General features: G+C 26.7%; 5 protein-coding genes across 10 annotated transcripts; 2 read left to right on the top strand and 3 right to left on the bottom strand.

Moving 5' to 3' along the window:
• Nucleotides 1–93: 93 nt before the first annotated feature.
• Nucleotides 94–2456, top strand: LOC118070413 (arp2/3 complex-activating protein rickA-like). The gene is made up of 6 exons (XM_035089004.1): nucleotides 94–596; nucleotides 665–900; nucleotides 957–1088; nucleotides 1172–1333; nucleotides 1398–1784; nucleotides 1863–2456. Exons 1-6 carry the CDS (start codon nucleotides 422–424, stop codon nucleotides 2019–2021), a joined length of 1251 nt encoding a protein of 416 aa, XP_034944895.1. The 5' UTR covers nucleotides 94–421; the 3' UTR covers nucleotides 2022–2456.
• Nucleotides 2457–4638: 2182 nt separating this feature from the next.
• Nucleotides 4639–8121, bottom strand: 14-3-3epsilon (tyrosine 3-monooxygenase/tryptophan 5-monooxygenase activation protein epsilon). Its single transcript, XM_035089625.1, has 5 exons — nucleotides 7942–8121; nucleotides 7490–7852; nucleotides 5600–5906; nucleotides 5169–5512; nucleotides 4639–4973 (listed from the first exon to the last, which is right to left on the bottom strand). The coding sequence occupies exons 2-5, from the start codon at nucleotides 7551–7553 to the stop codon at nucleotides 4918–4920; spliced, it is 771 nt and encodes a 256-aa protein (XP_034945516.1). The 5' UTR covers nucleotides 7554–7852; nucleotides 7942–8121; the 3' UTR covers nucleotides 4639–4917.
• A 1472-nt stretch (nucleotides 8122–9593) lies between these two features.
• On the bottom strand, nucleotides 9594–16348 carry Osbp (oxysterol binding protein). 4 transcript variants are annotated; one of them, XM_035089815.1, is made up of 11 exons: nucleotides 16054–16348; nucleotides 14930–14995; nucleotides 13500–13705; nucleotides 13096–13349; nucleotides 12725–12917; nucleotides 11341–11648; nucleotides 11023–11255; nucleotides 10666–10942; nucleotides 10209–10591; nucleotides 9912–10132; nucleotides 9594–9830 (listed from the first exon to the last, which is right to left on the bottom strand). In XM_035089815.1, exons 1-11 carry the CDS (start codon nucleotides 16179–16181, stop codon nucleotides 9688–9690), a joined length of 2412 nt encoding a protein of 803 aa, XP_034945706.1. In that variant the 5' UTR covers nucleotides 16182–16348; the 3' UTR covers nucleotides 9594–9687. The 4 variants fall into 4 exon arrangements, with proteins under 4 accessions (XP_034945706.1, XP_034945715.1, XP_034945723.1 ...); XM_035089824.1 differs by having other exon boundaries at nucleotides 13096–13346; XM_035089832.1 differs by having other exon boundaries at nucleotides 11341–11630; nucleotides 16054–16346.
• Nucleotides 16349–17035: 687 nt separating this feature from the next.
• Nucleotides 17036–25461, bottom strand: SppL (signal peptide peptidase-like protein). Of its 3 annotated transcripts, XR_004690831.1 has the most exons (8): nucleotides 25166–25461; nucleotides 24436–24499; nucleotides 24190–24356; nucleotides 23763–24070; nucleotides 23349–23692; nucleotides 22431–22856; nucleotides 22191–22369; nucleotides 17036–17106 (listed from the first exon to the last, which is right to left on the bottom strand). XR_004690831.1 is itself a non-coding variant. In XM_035089918.1 (7 exons), the coding sequence occupies exons 3-7, from the start codon at nucleotides 24216–24218 to the stop codon at nucleotides 22301–22303; spliced, it is 1176 nt and encodes a 391-aa protein (XP_034945809.1). In that variant the 5' UTR covers nucleotides 24219–24356; nucleotides 24436–24499; nucleotides 25166–25461; the 3' UTR covers nucleotides 21421–22300. The 3 variants fall into 3 exon arrangements, 2 of the variants coding, with proteins under 2 accessions (XP_034945809.1, XP_034945819.1); XM_035089918.1 differs by lacking the exon at nucleotides 17036–17106 and having other exon boundaries at nucleotides 21421–22369; XM_035089928.1 differs by lacking the exons at nucleotides 17036–17106; nucleotides 24436–24499 and having other exon boundaries at nucleotides 21421–22369.
• Nucleotides 17582–20032, top strand: LOC118071015 (protein orai-2-like). The gene is made up of 2 exons (XM_035089952.1): nucleotides 17582–18866; nucleotides 19365–20032. Exons 1-2 carry the CDS (start codon nucleotides 18255–18257, stop codon nucleotides 19854–19856), a joined length of 1104 nt encoding a protein of 367 aa, XP_034945843.1. The 5' UTR covers nucleotides 17582–18254; the 3' UTR covers nucleotides 19857–20032.
• Nucleotides 25462–25738: the final 277 nt, after the last annotated feature.

The following is a 25738-nucleotide window of genomic DNA, read 5'->3' as shown; positions in this document are numbered from 1 at the left end:
AATTCCTGGCATTTATTGCAATTAGTATGAATCAAAAATGTTAATAAACTGTGAAATAGAATGATGAATAAATATATATAAATACACTATTTAATTGACGTATGTACATATCTTCTGAATACTCATAGTTTCATCGTTTGTGTTTATTTAGTAAATCCGGAAGAGATCATTATTTATATTATTTCAAAATCGATATTTGACTATTCAACAGTCAAGATTTTCATTTACTTATACTTACATACACGTGTATTCATAATAACTGAAGTGAGCTAGCAATTGAATTAATCAGTTTATTGAGACGCTAATATTTTATGGTAGTGTTAAAGTTATTCTGTTTGATTTAAGTTCACTTATTTACAATATAAATTTTTTTTGAAAATTGAAATTTATTAATTTTTTGTAACATTACTTGTCTAAATTAATGCTTTATTATTTTTTTTCTTTTCTAACGATGAATTTTTTACAATCTAAAAAGAATGTTCCCCAATTGTTATTGTTAGAATTTTATGAAAAAAATTACAATCCAAATGTATATCCAACAACTATATTACAATTGGAGTGCTTGAAATTAAATTTGAATAATTTACAAAAAATAGGTAATGAAACATAAATGAATATATAGATAAAAATAAATTTACTTTGTGAATCGATTTAATTTCTGTAGATCAAAAAATCTCAACAGTTCACAAAAATAAGCAAATGAATTCAGAAATAAAAAATAATTGTGATCATTCAAAAGTAATGAATGAATTATCCAATTTAACTCTCATCTTTCAACCAAAATCATGGATTCCGACCATTGAAGATAAAATGCCAATTAACTCATTAAATCCATCAAAAGATACATCAACAACCATGCAACTACCGTTTGATTCAATTTTGTATGCTCCATTTAAAGAGGTAAGTGATCATGAAGATATAGATTAGCAACATCAAATTCAATCATTAATATTAAGGCTATAGATAAAAATATCAGCAAAAATTCTTATTTATTTAATCGACAATGGTATTATACAAATTTGCAAAGACAAATTTCAGTGGTTCGTAAATGGATGATTGAAAATGCATTTGTTATCTGGATAAAAAAGGTAAATATAAACTTATTTACCTTCATATATAATTATTCTTCTAATTAAACATGATCTGATAATGAGATTTTTTTTACTCACAGAATTATAAGATATTTCATCAACTATTTGGTTTAATGTATGCTGAAGCTTTAAAAAAAAAAGAAAAATTATATAGTGTATTGTTGATTGGCCGTAATAATAACGAATATTCATTAAATATGATTGAAAATAAGATAACTAATGTAATGCAAGAACTGCACCAGGTAATATTAGATAATAAGATAACTTAACATATTTTTATCACTGCTTACAAATGATATAAAATAGATTCGTGAAGCAAATGAAGAAACCTTATCCGTATTGAAACAAGAAATAACAATACTACAAGATCATAATAAAACATTAACTAAAGAAATGGAGAATATATCAAATGTACTGGAAAATATTTCGATGAATATCAAATCAATTGTATCACAGCCCATGAAATCGATACCTGTTACCGAATTTTTAATACCTCCTCCACCTCCACCTCCACCACCACCAATGCCTTCATTACCTACGTGTTTTTCATTGTCCACCATACCGAAATTAACGAAAAAGAATAAAAACAGTCGTACACCGACTAAAAAATCATCAGAAGAACTACGACCAGTAATTACTGTAGAAGATCTTCTCAAAGTAAGGTTGAAAAAAGCACCTCCAAAAAATGAAAAGGTTTTTTTTTTAGCATATTATTTTTTAAATTATTTAACTGAAATTAAAATAAGATTATTCAATGCAATTATTTTATAGGAGAATGAGAAAAAAAGTGAAGCAAAACGTTTTGGACCAGTAGTTACTATCGACATGTTGAAAAAAGTTAAATTGAAATCTATCAAGTGTAAAAGCAATGAAAATGTAAGATTACCCCTTCGAACACTCAAGAACAATGAAAATAATAATCAAAGTTAATCATTATTCACATGAACTATAGTAGAAACAGTGAGTTTATTTAATTGAATGAGCTGAAAAAAGTGAATGAATGGCCATGACATAAAAAACTCATTAAAATTCAAAGAATTATTAGTATGTATAAAATACTCAATGCAAACTAAATCAATAATTTAAAAAATTACTAAGCATTGTAGTATTTACTAAACATACTGCGTTGGACGCTTCTAAAAACCTATAGAAATTGATTTTATCATAAAGATGGAAATCTTAAAATTGATGTATAAATATTTTTAAATTTTTGCGATTGCCATTGACAAATATAATCATGTAATGACGTACGTAAGAATCAAATTGATGGTATAAATAATACTTATGACGTCAAGAAATATTTATTCTTGGAATGCTACTAAAACCCACGTTAAATTATACATGACAATAGAATTTAACCATTCATAGGAATACAAATTATTAATTTACTGTTTACATTCAATGTTTATAGTAAATTAAGTCATTTGAAATTTGATTTAAAATCATATGTTAATTGTTTATATGAAATTTTTGTTTTTGATTTTTATAATTATAATTAAGTAAATAATATTAAAATAATAAAATAATAAAACGATGCTTGTATTTAAAACTTAATAATGTAATTTTGTTTTTATTTCCAATTACAATTTTTTTTATTTTGGTGAAATTTTATTATAATTTTTTTTTTATTCATACTTATTGATTACTATTCTATTTTAACATAAGTATTGATTTGAATAATTTAATGTTGATAAGACAAATTTTTTAAATGAAAAAAGTATATTTAATTTTTACGACAGAATATTCTACAGAAAAATTTATAGTTTATGTAAGAATTAGTCTTATTTGACACTTAATGGATAATATATAAAATTTGTAAAATAAACATAAATTTTTACAATAATGACAATTCCAGAATGAATAATACTTGATTGAATTTTTAAAGAATCGTTAATTAATTAATCTATATATATTCTTCGATTTAAGAATGGCTTTTTTAATTATATTCTTTATTTTAACTTAATAAAAAGATCTTTATTAGTCGCAAGGGATAATTTAATCAAAAACTAGCATAGCATAGAAGTGATTAAATGAATTATATTTCATGACTACAAAAAAATTTCGTCAAATGTACAATGTAAAAAGTTAACATTACTGAAATATAAATTATTTAAAAAAAAAAGATAGAAAGAGATCAACACAGAGTGAAAGAACAAGAAAAAGAGAGAGTGAAAAGTAGCAAGAAAAAGAAGATAATATTAATAACCCAGAATACATATAATCATTTATTCAGTTACCATTTCTTCAGACCACAGCTATCAGGAATACAGTTCACATAAGTGGACGTATGTAAATAAAGTACATTTGGAATTACACTCTACTATAAGCTTTTTTTTCATCACTTAGTATTTTTTATCTAAATTATTGTTGAAAAAAATTACACAAGTACCTAAATTGGCTTTGTTTTTGATAAGGATGAGCAATATTCATATGACAATTGATAATTTATATTTTAAATTTTTATTGTAGATTTACTATAAATGACCGCGACAGAAAAAAAACCATTATTAGTAATAAAACTTAATTAAATGGGAGATTTTACCATTATTTCATTTTTCGCAACATTATTTATAATTAATTAAAATTTCATTCAAATTTGTCATTAAAGTAAAGTAATGAATGAGAAAAAAATTAATTCGTTGCAATTTATTAATATAAATTATGTCAAATTTTTACCTAAAATAACTTAATTATCCCATTTGGAATATGTGGCAGAGACGACGTTGACGCGGATAAATTGCTCCATAATAAGCTCTATACTTTTTTTATTCCGATTACAGATGCTAGACTAACAAATACCGACGAAATTGTTTATTTATTGCAATGAGTTTGAGATCCTTAATTGTATTTATTGAATTATTTTAATTTTATTTTTACCACGATTGTTATTTTTTTTATCCGTTTCTCTTTATCGACATAAAATCACTAAAAGTTTTAGTATCATTTACAAATGACTTGAAATTGCGAGAGAGAATCTTCAACAAAAAAGGGAGAGCGTAGTTATCATGTATTTAATGACTTTAGGTAATAATAAGAAAGTGAGTCGCGAGAGGGAACATTTCTAACATTTATAGACTTGTAAATCGAAGAAAAAAAAATCAGGTTTATATTTTCTGTACTTATAATATTTGAAAAATTTTTTTTCTTAATAATGATTTTGCAGTTATACAGTTTTTATTTAATTATTCGGTTTAATTTATAATTTTTTAATTTAATATTACATAAAAGAAAAGTAAGTATGTAATTGAATAATATCATAATTCCAATGAAATAATTTATATAAATATTTTACATTTTTTTAGAGAATCAATTTTAATTTTTTTCACCATATCATAGACTGGTTGAAAAATAGATCGTAATTTCATCTTCGATATGTCAGAATGTTTAAATGTCTCTTCGCGCAAATTCTCACAGTAAAGTAACTGCCACAGTACAATAATACTCTGTGTGCTTATGATATTTTCATGCTTATGCATATGTAAATATTGTTAAAAATTTTTTTATTTTACTGTAAGTATTTTTGTTTTTTCTCATTTAAATTCAAATATTTTCAATTGATTATTTGTGAAATTAATTTTATGCAGATGTGTTTAAAATTATCACGCAATTATTTAAGATACCCTTTTTTTTTTCAATTCATATTTTCATATCCTTTTACACCCTCCCTTTAATCTTCTTCTTCACTGCGACTTTTTCGCTTTTTGAATTAAATTTATTTATTTATTTATTTTTTTGTATACTTAATTATTAAGAGTTTATTTATTGTTATTTTGTTGTTTTCTTGTATTTCAATTACATGCGCAATTAACACTCACTGGAACTAAAGTTACGATACATCCTGGTCATCCACATCTTGCGTTTGTTCCTTTTGTTCGCCATCACCTGTAATATACAAATTAATATTAATAAATACTAATAATTAAAATAATTAATTTTTCTTTTTTTTTTAATAAAAATAAACACAAAGTATCTATGAATATTTGAAGTAAAATTCACGATTGAATATCAGTTTTGAAATAATAAAATGTTAAAAATAAGTTATTTGTATAATGATTAGATAAGAAAAAATCTGCTTACCATCTCCTTGCATATCTGAGGTCCATAAAGTAAGATTGTCCCTGAGAAGTTGCATAATAAGGGTAGAATCTTTGTAACTCTCTTCAGAAAGGGTATCAAGTTCGGCAATAGCATCGTCGAAAGCTGCTTTTGCTAGACGACATGCTCTGTCAGGACTACTCAAAATTTCATAATAAAAGACAGAGAAGTTAAGAGCTAATCCTAAACGAATAGGATGAGTTGGAGGAAGTTCTGTCATTGCAATTTCACTTGCTTCTTTATATGCTATTAAAGATTTTTCAGCGGCTTCCTTTCTATCAGTTCCGATAGCAAATTCTGCCAAATAACGGTGATAGTCACCTTTCCTGTAATAACAATGTATTTTAAGTTAATTTTTATTTTATTAATTTGAAATTAATTAATAATTTGTGGAAAATCAAAAATTTATTTACATTTTATAATAGAAAACTTTTGATTCGCCTGTTGAAGCGCAGGGAATAAGATGTTTATCGAGTACTTCGAGTATGTCTGCACAAATATCTCGTAGTTCTTTCTCGACTTGAGATCTGTATTGACGGATCATTTCCAATTTTTCTTCCGCACCTTTATTTTCTTCTTTTTGTTCAATACTTGAAATTATCCGCCAAGAAGCTCTTCTAGCTCCAATAACATTTTTATATGCAACTGAGAGTAGATTTCTTTCTTCTACTGTCAGTTCAACATCCAATGAAGCTACTTTTTTCATTGCCTCGACCATTTCTGTAATATATTGATGTAGCATTTTATTAATAATAATAATAATTATTATTATAAATAAGTAAAAAATATAGAAAATTACATTCATTTTTCATTCTAAATTATATTTATGTGCCCTAATTATTACCTAGAATCATTACTAAATGAGAAAAAATATTCCCTAAATTATTATTGGGGAATCATGATAACATTTATTAAATAAATTTAAAAATGAGTGTAAAAAAATTAGTATAGAAACTTGTGGTATACAGGAACATAGAACAGCAAGTTCAGATCAATACTTTCCTTCAACTATAACCTCCCTTCTCTTACCCCTATTTTAAGCGCACCCTCCGTAGTTTTTCTCAACTCTCAAATTGAATCCCTACTCTTTTGCATCTCGTTTATCAATAAATTATAGAAATATTACGCTATTTTTTATTCAATTAACCATATAATATTTTATCCTACATAATAAATCTATTACATTTATATCACATTTTCACTTCTCTTTCTCTATATTGCTCTCTTTTTCTCTCTTACTACTCTCTCGCTCTTTTTCTACTTTTCTCTGATTTTTTTATGACCTAAAAACCTTGTCCACCTATAAATTAATTTTCTACTATCTTTACAATTGATTTTTTGAAATTTTATTTATAGAATAAAATCATTTATTAAGAAAAACACGAGAAATAATTTCATGATTATTCGATACTTAAATTACTCCAATTTATAAGAAAATATAATATATTTGTCTAAGAGAATTTAAAACATAGGAAAAGAAAATTCGAAAATTAGTAAAGAAAAAATATTCTAACATTGATGTTTAATTTTTCTCATGGTCGATTTCTCAAGGCCGAGGTCAGCAGGAGAGGTAAAGCAAGATAGAGCAAGAGTAGAGAGGAAAAAAGATGAAGGTAGCACAGTATTACAAAATGTCATAGGAAACCAATTCGATGATCCGATGAATGCCAGTGGTTAAATTAGTCTTTACAGAACTAAGAAAATAGATGAAATTATTTTACAAGAACTATATTTAAATTTTTGGTCCAGTAATATTTTCCTTGAAGCAATCTATTCATTTCCAAAACGTACATTATTTCAATATCTGTTCAAGTGAGTCAGACACTATAGTTTGAATACCGAAAAAGGTTCTTTTTCATCCGATGAACATTTAATAGCAGTAAATGAATAATTTGAAAATCCATTTTCTCAAAAGATAATGATTGGATACACTTGCCGGTATACATCACACGAATAAAAGTCATGACATGATGATATTTTATAAATCAATTTGAATATTTTCTGATCAAAATTACAAAATGGATTATTTAAATGTCAAGCATGCACCCCAATAGTCTATCCTAATTAGACGCTTTAACTTCCGGCATTCCTGTTGTATCCTGACGACAATATACCTGATGCAATGATAAACTAACTAAATAATGAGTAATAGAAAAATATTGATCAACACCAAATAAATTAAATAACAATGAAGATAAAATACATGAATAATTCATTGATATTTAAGTAATATAGATGGAATTGAATATAATATAGAAAATGAATACCGGACATATCCAGCAAAGATAAAAATGTGTGCTCACCATCATAGCGCTCCGCCTGCTCGGCAAGCTTCGCCTTGTAAACGTTATCTTCTCGTTCAGCCATTCTAAATGATAATTGACTGATATTTAAACCAAGAAATGATGCAAATAAGGTGGAAGAAACACACTAATTCAACGAGTATTAGCCACAAAGGATTGTTAATATCAGCCTCTCGAACTGCCGCTTGTGACTCCACTGACCAAGATGGCGGCGCCCGCCAACAATCGAAAGCAGTTCCTGATGAAGCGCAGAATCCAATGTTTGAGCGTCACAGACAGACCCTCCACTCGTATCGAGCAACGATGGTGTATTACTCCGCGTCGTATGACGTCACGTTTTGTCCGGAGAACCCGGGATAACACCTGCCAATGCAAGGAAGATACATATATCCATACAATCGAATCGATTTATACAGTATTATGTCGATTTATGTCGTTCACTTGAATTATACCTTAAATTTTCCGTCACGTTTATTTATTTATAATAACTTATTATTCAATATTGTTTTTAAATAATATAGCAAAATTATTTATGCTATATAAATTATAGTTTTATTGAAACACTTTAACTGCTCTTTTGGAAGAACACCAATGACCACCAGTGTCACCGTTTATGACTGTAACGCCGGTAAACTTGACTTGTTTCGACTTGCTTCACTCGCTGGAACTATTCATTTCTTATTGGACCATATCCATGGCCAATCATGATTATCCGCCAAATTTGAATAAATTTTTTTTTAATTGTAAAATAACATGTTTATTATGATGTATATGTATTTATATATCTTTATTAAATTTATTTAAAAAAATTCAATAACATTTTTTATTGCTTGTAAAGTTGACATAATTTTTTGTTGTTTAATAACAAATGAAGATTGCAATTTAGGGAAAGAATAATTATTATTACCAATATTAATATAAAATTTATGTGCGATTCAATTAATAGATAAACTGTATATCAAATGATTAAAAATATGTTTATAATAATATTTAATTATTTATTAAATTTATAAGAAAATCATAGGCACTTATGAATTATTTACTTCATTTAAATGAAATTTTACAAAATACAACAATAAATATTTTGTATTATAAACTAAATTTTTCAGCATAAATTTTATTTAAATACTGGCGGTATAATTGTGCTCACCACTAATAATTAAAAGCATAAGATAAATATTTTTTTAATTTGAAACATTGTTTATCGTTTTTTAATAACAAATTACTGGGAAATAAATTGTCGCAGGCTTGCAGTAGCAAATTAAATTAAGTTTTTTCGTATATTACAAAGCATTCATTAATCAAACTATTTTGAGTACTAATATCTGTCAATTGAATATTTTGTGAAATTTTTTAATATTAACAATTTTATTTATTACTTTAATATTTATCAGTTATTAATTTTTTATTCATAATATGAACAAATAATATATTTCATTATATGCAACCGATTATTTAGATATTATACAGCTTGTTAATATTTTTTTTTTTTTTAATATCAATATATCATTTAAAATCGTAGCTTTTTTCGAACGAGTATTTTTATGGTAGTATATCGGTAATCAAATAAATAAAATTGCATAGTTTTTTTTTTTTTTTCAAAATAAAGAACAATGTACAATATTATTTATTGAGTTAATATTAAAAAAAAATATTACTTTCTGATATGTACACATGCCGATATATTATCAGATTATGTACATTGTTCTAAACGTTTAATATCAACAATGAAATATAAGAAAAAAATATAGCGGTGTAAATCATATTTTATATGAAACTTTTCCAATTAGGCTTCCATATATGAATATTTTGGAAGCCCATATAATATACTTGTATTGATTTATGTCATTCTTTCTAAGTTACAGTATTTTTTCTAATTTATTTAAGAATTCAGAAATATATTTTTAAAAAATATGAAATTATCCATAATTATTTTATTTCATTATTCATAGAGCCTTTTTCAGTAATTTGGTTTTTAAGTATTGATAAAAGAGAATATTTAATCTATTAAAACTTAAATAGCAAATCAACAAATAAATAACTGTCTATTGACACTAAAAATTGAAAATGAATATCAAAGTGAAGCCAATAAAAAAATTTCTAATTTTTCTTAATTGTCACATATTTTAATAGAATTTATTTTTGAGATATTTATATAAAAATTCTGAATATCCATGATAACTCTGTTTATTGATAATTTAGAATATATCCGGACAACGTGACCAGTCACCTTTATTCTTACATTCCCAATATTCATGATTGTATACATGACATAAGCTGTCGGTAAATTTATCTTCTTGCTTAGTAAACCACAATGGTTCATATCCATGATATGGTAATCCTAATAAAAGTAAATATTATTTTTTTAATAACGAAAAAAATTTTAACATATTAGAAATCTTAATGACAAAAAATAAAATACCCTGTGCTGCAGTTTTTTCTGCTTCACTTTCGCGTGCACGTCGTACAGCTCTTTGTTTCTCTTCAAGACGCAATTTTTCAGCATTTGCTTCATCCCACAATCCATTTTCCATTAACCTTTGATCTGGTCTTAGTCGAGAATCTGTCGGAGCAACACCATCTTCTGGTTCATTCAATTGACATGCTAATTCCGTAAACGAGTAATATTTCTCACAATCCTCTCTATAATAAATTAATAAAAATTAAATTTACATTCATTCAACTACTGTAATAAAAGTGGTAATTAATGAAACCTTACGGAGGCATTTTCCTTTTCCAAGCGAGAGTATAAGGTCCAGTTTTATATACAGGATTATCTGGACTACCTGAGGTACTAATAACAGGTGCAATTTCAATTTTTGAATCCCATGTACCCTGTACAACCCATTTGACTTCTTTATTTGCATTCATTACAACGCCTTTTACCTTTCGTTGACTATCTCGTGAGAAATAAGAGTATGGAATGTACTTGAGATGACATTTAGTTCCATCACCGTGGTTAATAATATCCATATCACCACTTTGGTCTACCCATAATTTTCCCACTATTATATTATGCACTGTAGTTGTAACTTTTCGCCACGTATAATGATGAGTTTTACTGTTATTAAATTCTAAATGTGCTGTACCCAAAGGAATAACCTGTTTAGAAAACATTGAACAAGTAATATTAATTATATCTACAATATTAATTAATATAACTAAAATATTCATACTTGAAGGTATTTTCCACGGAATTTGGAAGCCATGGTAAATTCTTGCCAACATCGCCACGTTCGACCCTCACAAAATTGAGCAACCATAGGCGGATGATGGGAAACTTGTTCTGAAATAGCACGCCAGCCAAGATCATCTGTTCTATCACACTCATAAGTTTCACCTAAAAGAGGATTGAAAGGTTTTCCAGTTCTAGAAGCAGTAGTTGAATAACTGGAGACTGTAAAAGCTGCAATATATGCCATTTGTTCACAGCTGTCTGTACACTCTGCGGCTCTGTATTTAGACACATTTATGTAAATGTTTATTGGCTTTAGTGATAAAGTCAATTTTAATAATCACTGTGATAAAACTACCTGTCAAGGATTTCTGCATATTCATAGTCTTCTGTTAAACGTTGAAGCATACTAAGAGGTTCAGAAAAATTTACTGGCATTGGAATTTTTGATAATTCTTTGCCAATACAATTTTTCATAATACTCCATAAATTTAGTGGATAATTAGGCTTTTCTGGTACCCGAGTTCTTCGTTTCCGTTTACTTACTGATGTTACCCCGGTGCCGCTGCTGCCATCATTAGCTTTCCAAGTCTATTATAAAAATATTATTGAAGAATCGAAAAATTTTATATCACTTTTTATTTTATTCTATGAAATGAAAAGAAAGTCATTTTACATTCTCCAGTTCTGTAGAAATTCTTGAGGTATGTGGCGATGCTGATGAATCGGTCACAATAAGAAATGAATCAGCTCTAGAGGGATCATTACTAGACATAGGTGCATGGTCTCCTTCTGAGCTTGAACCATCATCACTTCCTTGTGAATCGTTTCTAGTTCGTTCCCGCGATAATGAATTATTTGATGTACTTCCTGGTATGGTTAATGTAAATGTATCTGACTCTTGGGCATCGTAAAATTCTACGTTATCTTCTTCGTCCTCAGATGGTGAAGTATTTGTTACAGCATCTATTAACACAACCAATTCTTCATTTACTTTTTTAGTAAAGTTAAGTTCAAATCATTATTGAAGAGGTTTGTATTCTCAATGACCATTGTTATTGCCATTATAAAATTATTTTTAAAAATTTAGATAGACTTACTATGGAACTTTTTATAAATCATTGTATCAAGAATTAACATATCATCATTGATAATTCAAACCTCAATATTTTTAATAAAGAACAATTGTATCCTACGATGCATCTATATATTTTTTTTCTGTTTACAAAAATTTCAACTCCAAAAATTTAGAAATCTTTTGATACACCTGAATTTCTCACGTTAATAAAAAACAAAAACACTCAAAAAATTAACCAAACATATAGATTAAAAATTCAACAAAGCTCTTAAAGCTTTCTGCAATGCATCAAGTACTCGATTAAGATGAAAATATACATATGCTTTAATATATGGTTAACTTACATTCGTTATCCAAACCACAGATTTATTTTATAGTACTCATCATATTCTATACTATAAAGGTTATTTATAACTAATGAATTATAAATCACTATGCGAATTAAAAAAATCTAGTTGATTATCACACAAAAGCATCAGATAATCGTCACAAATATTCAGTGCAAAAAAAAAAATCAGAAAATGTCACTTGCGTCATCTGATGAATCTAAAATGGCGACTATCACTAATCCCGCGTAAATTTGAATCTTTGATATTTTTAATGATGTCAATATAATTTATAAAAATCAATCAATAAATAATTGCTAATTTAATTCTCGATAATTCAAAAATTTATCCTATATACTAAGTATTATATTTTTAATAACAAAACTTATTTTAGTTTGTTATAATAAACAGAGTAATAGTCGACATGCTTGTTTATTTTATTGTTGTTTATAAACTAGCTTATTTGATGCAATTATTTGATAAATATTAATTAAATATGTTTATATAATGTATTTATACAAACATTTAGTGCAAATAATAATGAAATTGATATAATTTAGTGCTATAAAAATATTGGAATAAAATGGTAAACTTATATGGAACAAATATTTGAATTTTAAAAAAGATGATATAAATGTAAAAGATAAAATAGTTACGTGATATTCGGTGGTTTCCTGTAGTCATTCCAGTTGGTATCGCATGTTGTGCCGCTTCTTCTAAATGAGAATGTTGACGTGCAAGTTGTTCAACCATCTTTTCTATTCGTACCTTTTGATCTCTTTCATGTTGAAGCATTTTTTTCCATTTAGGCTCTTGTTGCTGTGCTAATTGTAGATAGTCATTACTTGTCTGAAACATTAAAATTTATGGTAAATAGAACTTAAGATATTCAAGTAAAATACCTAATCCAATAAAAGATATTCATTCTTTTTTATCTTTCATTATATTTTCATGAAGATTTTCAACGATTAGCATAATATCAATAAGTAGATCAATTATCCTAATAAATATTAAAAATGAAGCTTACACTGATCATTGCATTAGCAGCAATACGGAATAACGCTGCACGTTCACTGACCGTCTTGATTTTAGCAGCCATGTCAGGACTAGTTGGTTCAAGTGATTCAAGCTCTACCAGGGAACGAGTCAACATAGTCCCTCGCTTCGATATTAGCTCATTACACGATTGTAAATCTTCTAATCGCTCCGTCAAATCTTTGATTATTGAAGTGTTTTCTCCTTTCTGATTGTCGTTGTCGTGGTACTCATCCTCCTCTTCTTCTGAAACGAAGCGATGCTCTCATGAAGTGACACTTGTCCTTCGCCGCTAGGTACTAATTTATAGATTTATTATCGAGTTTTAATTTCATCACAATGTGGTTGAAATATCTCAATTCAAAAAAAAATGAAAAAAATGGTCCATTATCAAACCTGACTCCATTGCCTGTATTGCCTTAGCTTTAGCAAGCTCCAAAGCAGTCACCCATTGTTGTCGTTCAACTTCTGTTGATGCTTTGATGTGAAATGTTTGAGTTCCACCATTGCTTACAACAAAAGTACATGCATCGACTGTGTGAATTAAGGCCCCATGAAGTGATATGGCTCCTCTGCAAGTGTGGGCCATTTCCGCAGGATTTCTAAACAAACCATATGAATACACGAGTTTCCCTATGCAATTCGCCGAAATACACTTCCGGCCATAAATTAAATGGAATCAACAAAATTAACAAAACAATTTAACACAGAAGTTCTTTTTTAGATTTTGAAATTATTTAAAATAATATTTCTGTGTTTAATTGTTTCAGATAATAACACATGTAACAAAAATAAATGGTTCAATAAGAATAATAGATAGCTTTGTCATTGATAATATTATAATATCAAAAAGGATTTAAGGGTAAATATTAAATAATTCTAATTTAAAACTTATATGTACTTGTACTAGTGCATATGTTATTGGTGCTGTCGTTTAAATTGTGCAATAATACAGTGCTGTTATAATATAATTACATGCAAATTATTACAATGATGATAACAACTCTATCTGTGCCTAGTCTTTTAACGTCATTAATACTTTTAATGAAACAAATTAAAGTCATGTACAAGTCCAAGACTTGAAACTTCGTTCTGATTATTTTGTTCATTTTTGGTCATTGTATTTTAGTCAATTATATTTTTGTCGTATATTTATTGTATTAAGATGGTTAAATATTGTATTTTGAAAAATCTTGATGTAAAATGTTGAAACATTGATATATAAAACATTCTATATGATTACTATAAAACATTAATGCAGGAATATATTAATTAAACAGATGTTTAAATAAATAACATAATGTTGAAGCGAAATTCATAAACATATTCAACAATGACAAAAATAACTTGAGCCCCAAATTAATCTACATGTAACTTTATTTACTATAGATGAAACCTATACATAATAAATGTTTTAATGTTATGTAATTCATCACTACTTTGAATGCCAAATATTTGTTTTTGTTTCTATAAAGATGCGTAACAATTGATTGATGTATAATTAACAAAAAAAATATATATATCTATTAAATAAATAATAAGATGACAATGTCTGGAGTAAATAAAGTAGAAGGAAAAAATTAAAAAAATTGGCAGTAAAATAATGAATATTCAAGCAATGATTGATGAATTATTGGAGAATATAAAAACAACGACCATTACCAATTTTTATAGAGAATGAATAAAATTATCCAATTTCATGTAATGATAAATTGAATGTTGTTTATTTTTTTGGAATAATATTATTTAAATGTCTTGGGTAATTTATTTGATTATTTTTATTTCATTTTCTTCGGTTTTTGTTTCCTTAATTTTTTTCTACTTACTCGGAGGCATTGCCAGCTCTCCGCTTGCGTCTCGTTGATATCTTTGGCCCCCCTGTCGGTTCAGCCCTAAACAATTCACAAAACAAATACACCCACGTTCACTTTTGGCAAATTTTTTAAATATTTTTTTGCAGTTCTTCGAAAAACTTGAGGCTTGAAGATTATTAGTAATATTAATATATATCTATTCATTACTTTAATATCATTTTAAAAATAAATAAGTAAATAATAAGAAGCACATACATCATTTTCCATCATTAATTAATTCAATAAATAATAATAATGATATTTTAAATTAAATTATGAGTATGATTGTTGTTAAATTATGTGTTGTATCTCAGTAAATAATATTGACAAAAAATTAGTTCAATTAAATAAATTTATCGAAATGAAACTTAATTAAATAAAATAAATTTCATAACAGAGCTTATAATTATTTCATTTACTGCCAAGTGAGGCCAATAAGAAAATGACAAAAATACAGTTCAAAGGAACTAAAATACTTAACAAAAAAAATTAAAATAAAGGCTTTAAAAATAGTTAATAGGCAATAGTACTTTAATTGTTATTTTTTAATAGATAATAATAATAAGCAGTCCAATATAATATCAATCATCGTAATGTTATTCCATTTTTGACAAAGCAGTTATTTAATAATATCCTAAATTACCAAATGTGTCAAGTTATTGATATTGTAAATGTTTGTAATTGAGAGTAATGGCATTGTCCGGAAAAAAAAAATAAATGAAATATTGATGTTTCCAATGATGTATTCGACATAAAGACACGTCATCGGATTAATAATAATAAAAAAATAAGTTCAAAATTATAAGCATTTATTTATATCAAATTATATTGACATTTGATTGTTAAAAAAATAAAAGTAGTGTAGTAAATATTTGTGTTGTTACAATTATTTATGTGTACTTTTTAAAGTTATTGATGATAAACGATAAAATCTTGTGAAAAATTCACAATTTTGTAATGCAGACATTGATCATTTCTACATATGTTCTCAAAGTGTATAACAAGAAATAAACAATAATTATTTATTTGTAATGACGGAATATAATATTATATAAATTACGTATTATAATGTAATTATTGATAATAAATGAAAATACCTATAGTATGACAGAAGGCCATTTGACAGAACAAACCATCTCCGTTGGTAACCTTTTAGATAATTAGTCCACTTGAAAAGCCAACCTTTCATTTCATGAGCGCCGTGTTGGGGTTTCGGATCGCCCATTGTTTTAGTTTGTTTCTTAATTTTTATATCAATTTTTGATATTTATCTCGATACTCAACAATACGTTTTGACGTTATTATCACACTGTCTATACAACATCCACGTAGACATCACTCGTTTCTCAATCGAAACGCCATTTTGATTATAAAGTTTGCTGTCTCACTCTACTGGTCGCTCGTAATCGTGACTATATTCAGTGATGTGTTATAAATATAATTATACATACGCATAAAATATATGTATCATGTATTTGATATTTACCGCCATTATTTCGAGAGAGTTTAAATGGTTTACTAGAACTGTCAGAATACTTCGAAATCATCTAATTATTTCATAGTTTTATGAAGTTATGTAAATTCTATTGTGTCACATAACCACTAATTAAAAATGATGATAAATATGCAAATAACGGTTTTTGAAATTCATTTTGAAAATCAATTGTGATAAGATTGTTTTCCTTTTTTAAAAAATTACAAGCATTTAATAAAATTTAATAAAAAAAAAAAGAAAATTCTTTCTTCTTAGCCGGATGTTTGCTACTGAGAATTTGATCGACGTCATAAAAATCGCATGCAACGATTATGTAAGATAAATCATTTCGGTTATTTTTTTTTTAAACTTCCCCCTTTATAAGAGCAGAATTGAATGCTAAAGTAATATTCAACAATTGTCTAACAATCAGTGAAAAACAAATAAATCTTAACCTATTATTGATATGTAAATAGAAAATTACACAAAATTGTAAAAATTTTCAACTATTTCAATTTAATTATAAATAAGTCTTATTTTGTTATATATTTTAGTTTTTTTTATTAATGTACATAACAAATATAAATAAAAAATATCACGTTTTGAATTTTCCTTTTGTTCGGTGTAATGTATTACTTCCTGCTAAGAAAAAAACTATTTTTAATTTTTCCAATACCTGAAAAATATTCATTATTTTGCATATAATTATTTCAATTTTTTTTCAATCATAAGAATAAATAATAAAGTTCATTCCATAACATGATAAATTGTTTAACCAATTATAGAAAATATTTACATAACATATGTAAATTATTTTTTCAAACACCAAAATAAATAGTAATAGAAAAAATATTAATGATGACTTCAAGTACATTTGATACCTTCATAGATGATTTCATCATGACATTTGACCTTTTACTGTAGGACATAAGTTGATAAAGTTAAAAGCATTAGATTAAATTTAGAATAAATTATTGAAAAACCCATAACACCTGAGATTCGTTTTTAAAATTATGTACATGAGTAAGAAAAACACTCACTCAGAACTAAAAAGATATATAAAGTCAGTTATTATGCGGCCAATATGACTCCAAGGCAATTAATGCTATTATTATGATTATTCGTAGGTAGGGGCACGATGTGCAACTCTTCATACTAACGACAGTCAGTTTTACGAGTTTACAGACACTAAACGCTTTCTCACATATTCCTGTGCAGTGTCTTGAGTCTTTGACGATGTCAGTGCATATTATTTGTTAAACATTAATAATAATGCTAATTTATAAAATAAACTATACATTAATTTCACATGAACATTTCAATAATTTATAATAAAATTAATTGTGAAATTTTTATTTCACAATTTTTTACCTACAATAATTTAGTTTATTAAGAAGATAAGCATTTTTCAAACTCTGTGATTGTGCAAAGTTATCAAATAATTTTCTGTTATTATTATCTGTTATTTGCTGATAAAAGAGTTCTTATGATAGTTATACAATCTATATTGTTACTAAAAGAGTCTTCAATGATCACTTGACATTATTGAAGTTTTCTTTTTTTTATAAGTTTATTTGTATTGTGATTGTTGAACCAAAATTCATCAGTGATCAATTAATATTACTTCAAATTTATGAAAATTTTTAATATCAAATTCTACTGGTTAATTCAACAATAATCTTAATAAGAAATATAATGTATCTTATCTTAGAATGATTATCAGTTCAATGAAATCTCGATGATTAAAACAATTATAAAATTTATGAAACTTAAAACAATATACAATTTTATAAAAGTATTTTGATAGAAAAAAGAATTAATGCCATGAACATGTCGAACGATCATTCAAGTAATCAAAGCAATAAGGATCAAATAAATACTGCTAAAATGAGTCCAAATAATTCTGAATCTAGAATAACAATGACTCCATTACGAGATTATAAAAACGATGAAACAGTAGAGAAATGCAGTAAATCAACTCAAATAGATTTTTGGAAAATAAACTTTCGACCAGAGACCAGTTCATCAAAAATAAGACCACTATCAGCGGGTTTTGCTTCAAAGTCAAATCCATTTAATAACAGTAATTATTCCATTACCAACAGTTCTCGAAGTCTCTTACATTCATCTCAAAGCGAGGTAGCTTTATCAAGAACAAAGAATCCACGTGCTAATATTGGAAAATTCGTTGCTTTAGATATTGCTAAAACTGTACCAGTTCTACCTCTTACTTCTGTTTCTGTTAATAATTTATCAGGCAATAACTCTTGTTGCACATATTGCAACTGCAACTGCAATAACAGTCAATCAGGACATTCATTAAAACAAAATGAACCTGAAGGTCCACAAGGATTATCTTGGAGAAGACTTCATATGAGCCGAGCCAAACTCAAAGCTACAGCTACTACTTCAGAATTACTCAGTGGATTTGCCATGGTAACTGTCCTTCTTTTGATTTCTTTCTCATGTTTGCTTATAACTTCTAGGTAATATTGAATCATATAAATATACATCAATTATTAAAAGTACATTGAAAAAGTATTTGATACTTTGTTGTGAGTTTTATAATGGAAATAATTAGAATAACGATTATCATTAAATTTAATACACAATGAAATAAGAATAAAAGAAAATAAATAGTTCTGGAAATGATGAAGAGAAAAAATGTTGTGAGTAAGGATATGTCGCGAAAACTATAAGAGGTGTTTTTACATTATCCAATTAAATATGATGGCCGAGGACAATTCATAATAATAATAAACTGATGATAATATCAATGATTATACAAGGCACAGACAAATTACTTTATTCGCATACTTCTTCTTATTAATAGCATCAAATTTTCTTTAATTATTATCATTTCAAGTAATAATTCTACGATGAAGATACTGACTCATCATTGATGAAATATTCCATGTTTAATATTCATTTCAGGTGGCAATGGTCGAGCTTCAAATAAATGAACCAACCGCTGTTCCGGAGTGGCTTTTTGTTATGTTTGCCGTTTGTACAACGGTATTGGTATCTGTTCATATTTTTGCTTTAATGATAAGCACATATTTATTACCAAATGTTGAAGCGATTAGTAAACTTCAAATATCTCGACTTATTACGGAATCACCGCACGAACGTATGAGAGGATTTATTGAGCTTGCATGGGCATTTTCCACTGTTCTTGGACTCTTTCTATTTCTCGTTGAAATTGCTATACTAAGCTGGGTAAAGTTTTGGGATTATTCATTCATGGCAGCCATGGCCAGTACAATCATTGTTATTCCAGTACTCATTGTATTTGTTGCATTTGCTGTACATTTTTATCATTCACTAGTTGTCTATAAATGCGAAACTTCTACCACTGATATGGAAGAATTGGAAAGTATTAAAAAACATTTAGATAACGTTGCTGTTAATCAAAGTACTGTTTGACAAACATTAAGTCATGATTAAATTTTATCGTTATTTAACATCTTTATTTGTTAAATTTTCATTATTAATCCTTTACTGTTGCATACTTTTCAGTCATGTTGATCAGTATTTGATAATTATTGAATACAACATTATTTGTTTATAATTTTTTCTGAGATGTCTACAATTTTAAATTGAATTAAATAAATATGCACAGCAAAGGATTAAATTTATTTTTATATTTATTATATAGTTATTTTTTAAAATATGGCTTATTTATTTAAACTTTTAGTAAGAATCATTTTAATATAAGAACAACAATTGAAGTAATAAAGAAATAAAAAATTACAAATCATTAGCTAATTAATAGTTAGATGGTCTTTATTTTTGATTAATTTATTAATGACGATGTCTAATATTTTATTTTATTGATATTAGAGTAGAAGAATATTTTTAAAGTTAAAGTAAAAAAATAATCATATATTTATACAATATTATTGTATATTTTATGTACTGCAAGTGTATAAATTTTCAATAGATTAGTCACCGTACTTATAAGAAAATAAAAAAATTAGTATTTAAGTATGATGTCATGATAGTATCGTAAAATTAAAAAATTGAAATAAAAAATATATTTACTATGTGCTGCTGTGCTGAAAATAATTTTTTTCTTTTTTTTAAATAAAAGAGTCCATTTTTTGAAAAATTTTGAATTATACATAAAGAAAAGATAATAAAAATGAAAATATTTTCTAATATGTAGTAGATTTTAATAAGAAAAAGGAATGAACAATGTAGACTTGTATTAATTTTGTCGTTTTTTCATCGTATTTTATAACTTTATAATTACTTTATTTTTCACAATCGCAAATTTTTTCAAATGTAACATATATTATCCAAGAAATTCTTAGTATTTATTTATATTTATGTCATTACTTTCTTAAACATACATCTCTTGATTATATATTGCATATATACATTATAAATTAATTGAAGAGAATCATAAAAATTTACGAAAATTTTCTCATTATAACATAAATCACGTTCTTCAGTCATCACTAATATAACATTTATTCTTTTCAAAAATATTTATAAAAAGCGAATTATTTTTAAAAAAAATATTATAACATAAATGAAACAATATACAATAATGGACAACAAATGTTCATAAAATATATTTAAGAATTACGATATCATTATAATTGTCACGGACAGATTATTTAGATTTATTGATAAAAAGTTAGATGAAAATTAATAATTGTAAAAACTTTAGGTTGATTTTTAATCAATTATATCTACTAATAATCATTTAAAATACAGTTATTCGATGGAGAAAATATAAATTAATAAAATAATATTGTTAATCTCAAAATTAATTATCCAAAATGTGCGTTATAAAATTAAGTAGTTAAAATTGTTTATTAATATAAATTTTTCTATATTTAAATTGCAATCAGTCTTTTAATTTTTATATAAATATAAATATATATATTATATGTATGTATATATGTCCGTGACATTTTTTCGTTATATATTTATTTTTTTCTTTTAAAGTTGCCCATAATTTTACTAAATGAAAAGAAAATATAACTTTTTCTATCATTTTAGCACTTTTTTTAATTTTTGAAAATCATACTTTAATATATATTTATGTACATAATATCTTCATTTATTTCAATTAGAAAGGAATTATTTCATTAAATGAAGTCACAACCAACACGCGTGTCTTTTCATATTTTCAATTTGCATTACACCGGCACGTTTAAATTTTATAGAAATATTGGTCAGTATAATGTTAAACATATTAAAAAAAATATTCATCTACTAATATGTTTTTTTTTTACGTAATAATTAGGTAAATAATTATTATTATAATACGATAAATTAATTATACCGCTAAATTAATAAACGTCTTCAATATTTCATTTTATTTTTTTGTGACATTAGGTTAAAGTCATATTCTAATTCTACTAAACATTTATATAATAATAATATAGATAAAAATACTAATAATAAAAAACAAGAGTAAATTGCAATACGTTTTCAGTCGGCCATACTTCTCTGTCAACTACACGAAGTATTTAAATTAAAAATCAATAATATATATTATTTTTTTTTACATCTAAATTCTCTACGCAGTCCGATTTTGTAGTGCATTTTCACAATATTTAAACGAAGAAACGGTGATGAAAGAGGGAATAAGAAAGAATGTAAATGTAATATGACAAGATGAAAAGACAATAAAATTAATAGATATATATATATATATATAGTATACTAACTATATTATATATATATATATTGTTTTTAGAGCGAAAAATAACAGAAAATAAAATGATCAACGAATTTACTTACACAATGGTACCAATGAATAATTGGAGTATTTGTAACATGACGTTAAACACGCATTCATTATTTTTGTTCTTATAGCGAAATACTTGAAATGTGCAATTCTAAGATATTCGTCAGACCTCCAAATGCTTTGATGGTACGTGTGTTATAAATGGTTCGCTCCACATACGCCGTAAATCTCCCTACAATAATAAACTTTACTAGTATATATGATTGTTTATCACATATATTCCGTAAACTTACCTTAAGGTATGCCATGGTAAGTAATGGTAAAAGCGTAAATGGTACAAGATAAAGTAAGGCGGGTTGTGCTGCTTTAAAAACCTCGGAGCTAACAGTGGCAGTGAGTAAACCGAGAAAATAACCAATAAGTGAGCAATGGAAGTAACTAATACGACTTAAATGTCTTGGAGGTGGTACACCAGCCTCACAGCCGCCAGGAATGAGCTGACTTTTTTTGTAAGCATCATATCGTAGAACAAAACAAAGCAATAGTCCAGGCATAACTACATCTCCAAGACCAAGCATTGAAAAATGCCCAGCTTGATGTATTGATGGAAAAACTAGTTTCCCTGGTAAAGAGAGCTTTGGGGCTTCACGAGCTACACCGCCAAGGTGTAGTCGTCGTGCTACTAAACCTACTGGATTATCTGCTGGTCTCGTGGCCACCTGAAATATTGATAATTCTATTAAATATACTCTTAATAAACTTAAATAATATCGATGACGTAATTGAATTGGATATGACTGATATATTTTTGTTGGAATTTGGTAATTTGTCTTAAAAGCGTATTATACGCTATCAATTACAGGGTAAACAAAGTATTAAATGAACACTTTTTCTCCGAAAAATCAAATTTTATAAATTAAAAATAAAAGTCTAGACTGTAGTTCTTTGATGAAAATTGTGTCAAGTCAAAAAAAGAATCATTAAAAATGATATTGCTTGATGAAGCATAAAGGGTTCTTCAGTTGAAAAATTTCGTTATAATGAATTCGATTTTTTATTAGAATTTTAATTTTAGTTCTTATCTTTTGACCTAGTTATTTAAACTTAATAAGCCATAAAAATTTTTCAACCTTACTAATAATTTGTGATCTATTCTATGTACCAAGTTAAATTACAGTCATCGATATGCTAGTAATTTTTTAAATACTTACTTTAACCATAACATTTGTACTAAATATATAAGATGAAAAAAAGACCCAAAAGACATCATATATAAGTAGTCCAGTGAGTAAAAGTGTGGATACCTTTAGGCTAGGTAATCGTACAAATGCTATGAAGGCAACACAAAGACCCATACCCATTGCGTCCATCAGTAACCAGTGACCGGTTAGTACCCAAATACAAACTATGCTCACACTAAGTGAGAATGATAACAGTTCAGCACCAGTAAACCTGCCGCAAACGCCGAATGAAATTTTGTTTCCGTCTGAGCATGGTCGTATGATATACTGGCACATTGGCAAGAGGAGAAATGCCAATGCAACTGTCGCTATAACTGTAATATCACCAAATAAATATTTTCATTTTAAAATTATATTTCCATACCTTATTTCATATAGCCTTACTTGCTGTACAAATAGCAAATAACATTTGCATACTGTCGAAGAAGAAAAACATAATAAGAAGGGATATGGAAGCACCAAGAGGTAGACAAAGAGCGTGCATAGTATCCAGGGTTTGAACACCATTATTACTGCTATCTGTACTATTGGTACCACTTGTCAATCCCGTAAGTAAATTTTTTCGCTCTTTTTCTTTTTCCCTTTCTCTTGCCTCTTGTTCCATATTCAATGATCGAAAACTTCCATAAACAATTAACAAAATTGATATTAAAAAAGTAGAAACCCTGGACGAATCCATAATGGAATAGGCCCTGAAATGGTAAAATGGTGAAATATCTGTATAAAACTTATTCTAACTTACTATAATACATATATGCAATAATTTCGGTCCGGACCGAATCATCAGGAGCATATTAATATATCCTCTAACCACTGATAATCGACTTGATTAGTGGCCATTTTTTATCAATTGTTGGCCGCAAGTTTTTGCAGGTGCTATGCAAGATTAATGAATGGCATTTAGGTGTGTTTTTCTTAATTTACTTCCATTGATAATCCAGAAGCTCTAGTTTAATCCAGAATCATCTGCTTATTAGCCTGAAATAGATATTCATGTATTTTATACAACTGTGTGTTCTATAAGTAAAAGAATATATATCAAGTTTACATTAACTACCTTACTACTTCATTATTGAGCATATCATTTGATAGGTTAATGCTTTATATCTTCAGGTTACCACCTGTAATTAAATAATCATCAGTTTAATTTATTACAGTAAGCAATCTCAACACCTGTACTGATATAATATTGAGTATCCATTCAAATGATAACACATCAATGAAAACTTCAACTTTCATTTCTTTATGATGACTTATAGTGCAATAATATTTAACAAGTAATTAGTAGTACATATACCACGTTCAATAACATTTGAGAGTAAATAATTACTGAAACCAATGAACTTTAACTAGAGATTTTAAACATTTATATCGGTTTTATACCAACAACATATGACTTAGAGAAGTATTATCCAAAACATATAATATTTATAAAATCGAATATAAGTATAAATGTATAATTAGTACTTTTTCTATTTGATCTACAGAAAGAGAAATTTTCAAGGTATTGATATGTGACATACTAAGAATTACGTAAAGAATAGAGAAAGATTAAACCTTGTGATTGATGATAAAAATAAATTGATTGTTATAAATATAAATGCCATAAAATAAAATATGTAAAAGAATATAAGTGCAAAATAATTTGTCAAATATCATGGGTCACCATTTTAGTAAACAGAGATCACGTGACTTTTTACTGATGGCCCTTGAAAGTGGCAAGCGAAATATCCTGACACAGTGAAACTTGAAGATATAGAAATCCAATTCCAAAGAATCACACTTACCTATTAGGTGGTCCGAGGTTTAAACTTACTACAGTTAAATTCATCACCTATTTTTTCCACTTTAGAACCTATTTTTTACACGATCAATGCTCCAAAAAATGGCGATCCGCGTCTATTACTGCACAGTAAAAAATCTTGTCGTATAATCGGTCAACTATTATATGTACATGTATACATAGTACATCAATGTAAATGTATATTAACGCATACTATTTAACACTACTCATACACTGCAACTAAGAAGGTAGAAAGAGAACAGAAGAATTTTATAGCCAGTGTGGGAGGCAAGTAGAGTAAAGTGAATGAGGTGAATTAAAATCAAATATCTACTGCGCTTGCGTATTTTTTGATTGGTTGTTTAAAAATATGAGAAATGCATCGATAGTTGATATACATACATGTAATATAATATGTAATGTCTGAATATTATTTACAGATTTTATTACAAACAAGTTTTTATAATTTGTTTCATTTAAATAATCATCCGTTGAGCAAAGTAATTAAAATGATAACTTATGCTCTGATCATTTAAGCCTTAAGGCATTCGTTAATCTTATGTAATCTAGGTAATAA

Source organism: Chelonus insularis, unplaced genomic scaffold, assembly GCF_013357705.1.
Source record: "Chelonus insularis isolate UGA/USDA-ARS -01 unplaced genomic scaffold, ASM1335770v1 contig_130_pilon, whole genome shotgun sequence".
Lineage (NCBI taxonomy): Eukaryota > Metazoa > Arthropoda > Insecta > Hymenoptera > Braconidae > Chelonus > Chelonus insularis.
The sequence above is the reverse complement of the archived record's forward strand: the minus strand, read 5'-3'. Positions and strand labels throughout refer to the sequence as shown.

Excerpts from the sequence above, each read along its gene's own strand:
- SppL (XM_035089918.1), bottom strand. The coding sequence starts at position 24,218 with ATGGCCACTAATCAAGTCGATTATCAGTG. Across the intron at positions 24,071-24,189 it reads AATCAAGTCGATTATCAGTG|GGCCTATTCCATTATGGATT; the intron begins GTTAGAGGATAT and ends TTACCATTTCAG. Across the intron at positions 23,693-23,762 it reads ATTTGCTATTTGTACAGCAA|TTATAGCGACAGTTGCATTG; the intron begins GTAAGGCTATAT and ends GTGATATTACAG.
- Osbp (XM_035089815.1), bottom strand. The coding sequence starts at position 16,181 with ATGGGCGATCCGAAACCCCAACACGGCGCTCATGAAATGAAAGGTTGG. Across the intron at positions 13,350-13,499 it reads AATACAGGCAATGGAGTCAG|AAGAAGAGGAGGATGAGTAC; the intron begins GTTTGATAATGG and ends GCTTCGTTTCAG. Across the intron at positions 10,592-10,665 it reads TCCGTGGAAAATACCTTCAA|GTTATTCCTTTGGGTACAGC; the intron begins GTATGAATATTT and ends TTTTCTAAACAG.
- 14-3-3epsilon (XM_035089625.1), bottom strand. The coding sequence starts at position 7,553 with ATGGCTGAACGAGAAGATAACGTTTACAAGGCGAAGCTTGCCGAGCAG. Across the intron at positions 5,907-7,489 it reads GCAGGCGGAGCGCTATGATG|AAATGGTCGAGGCAATGAAA; the intron begins GTGAGCACACAT and ends AATATATTACAG. Across the intron at positions 4,974-5,168 it reads CTCAGATATGCAAGGAGATG|GTGATGGCGAACAAAAGGAA; the intron begins GTAAGCAGATTT and ends TGTATATTACAG.
- LOC118070413 (XM_035089004.1), top strand. The coding sequence starts at position 422 with ATGCTTTATTATTTTTTTTCTTTTCTAACGATGAATTTTTTACAATCT. Across the intron at positions 1,089-1,171 it reads TTGTTATCTGGATAAAAAAG|AATTATAAGATATTTCATCA; the intron begins GTAAATATAAAC and ends TTTTACTCACAG. Across the intron at positions 1,785-1,862 it reads CACCTCCAAAAAATGAAAAG|GAGAATGAGAAAAAAAGTGA; the intron begins GTTTTTTTTTTA and ends ATTATTTTATAG.
- LOC118071015 (XM_035089952.1), top strand. The coding sequence starts at position 18,255 with ATGAACATGTCGAACGATCATTCAAGTAATCAAAGCAATAAGGATCAA. Across the intron at positions 18,867-19,364 it reads TACTCAGTGGATTTGCCATG|GTGGCAATGGTCGAGCTTCA; the intron begins GTAACTGTCCTT and ends TATTCATTTCAG.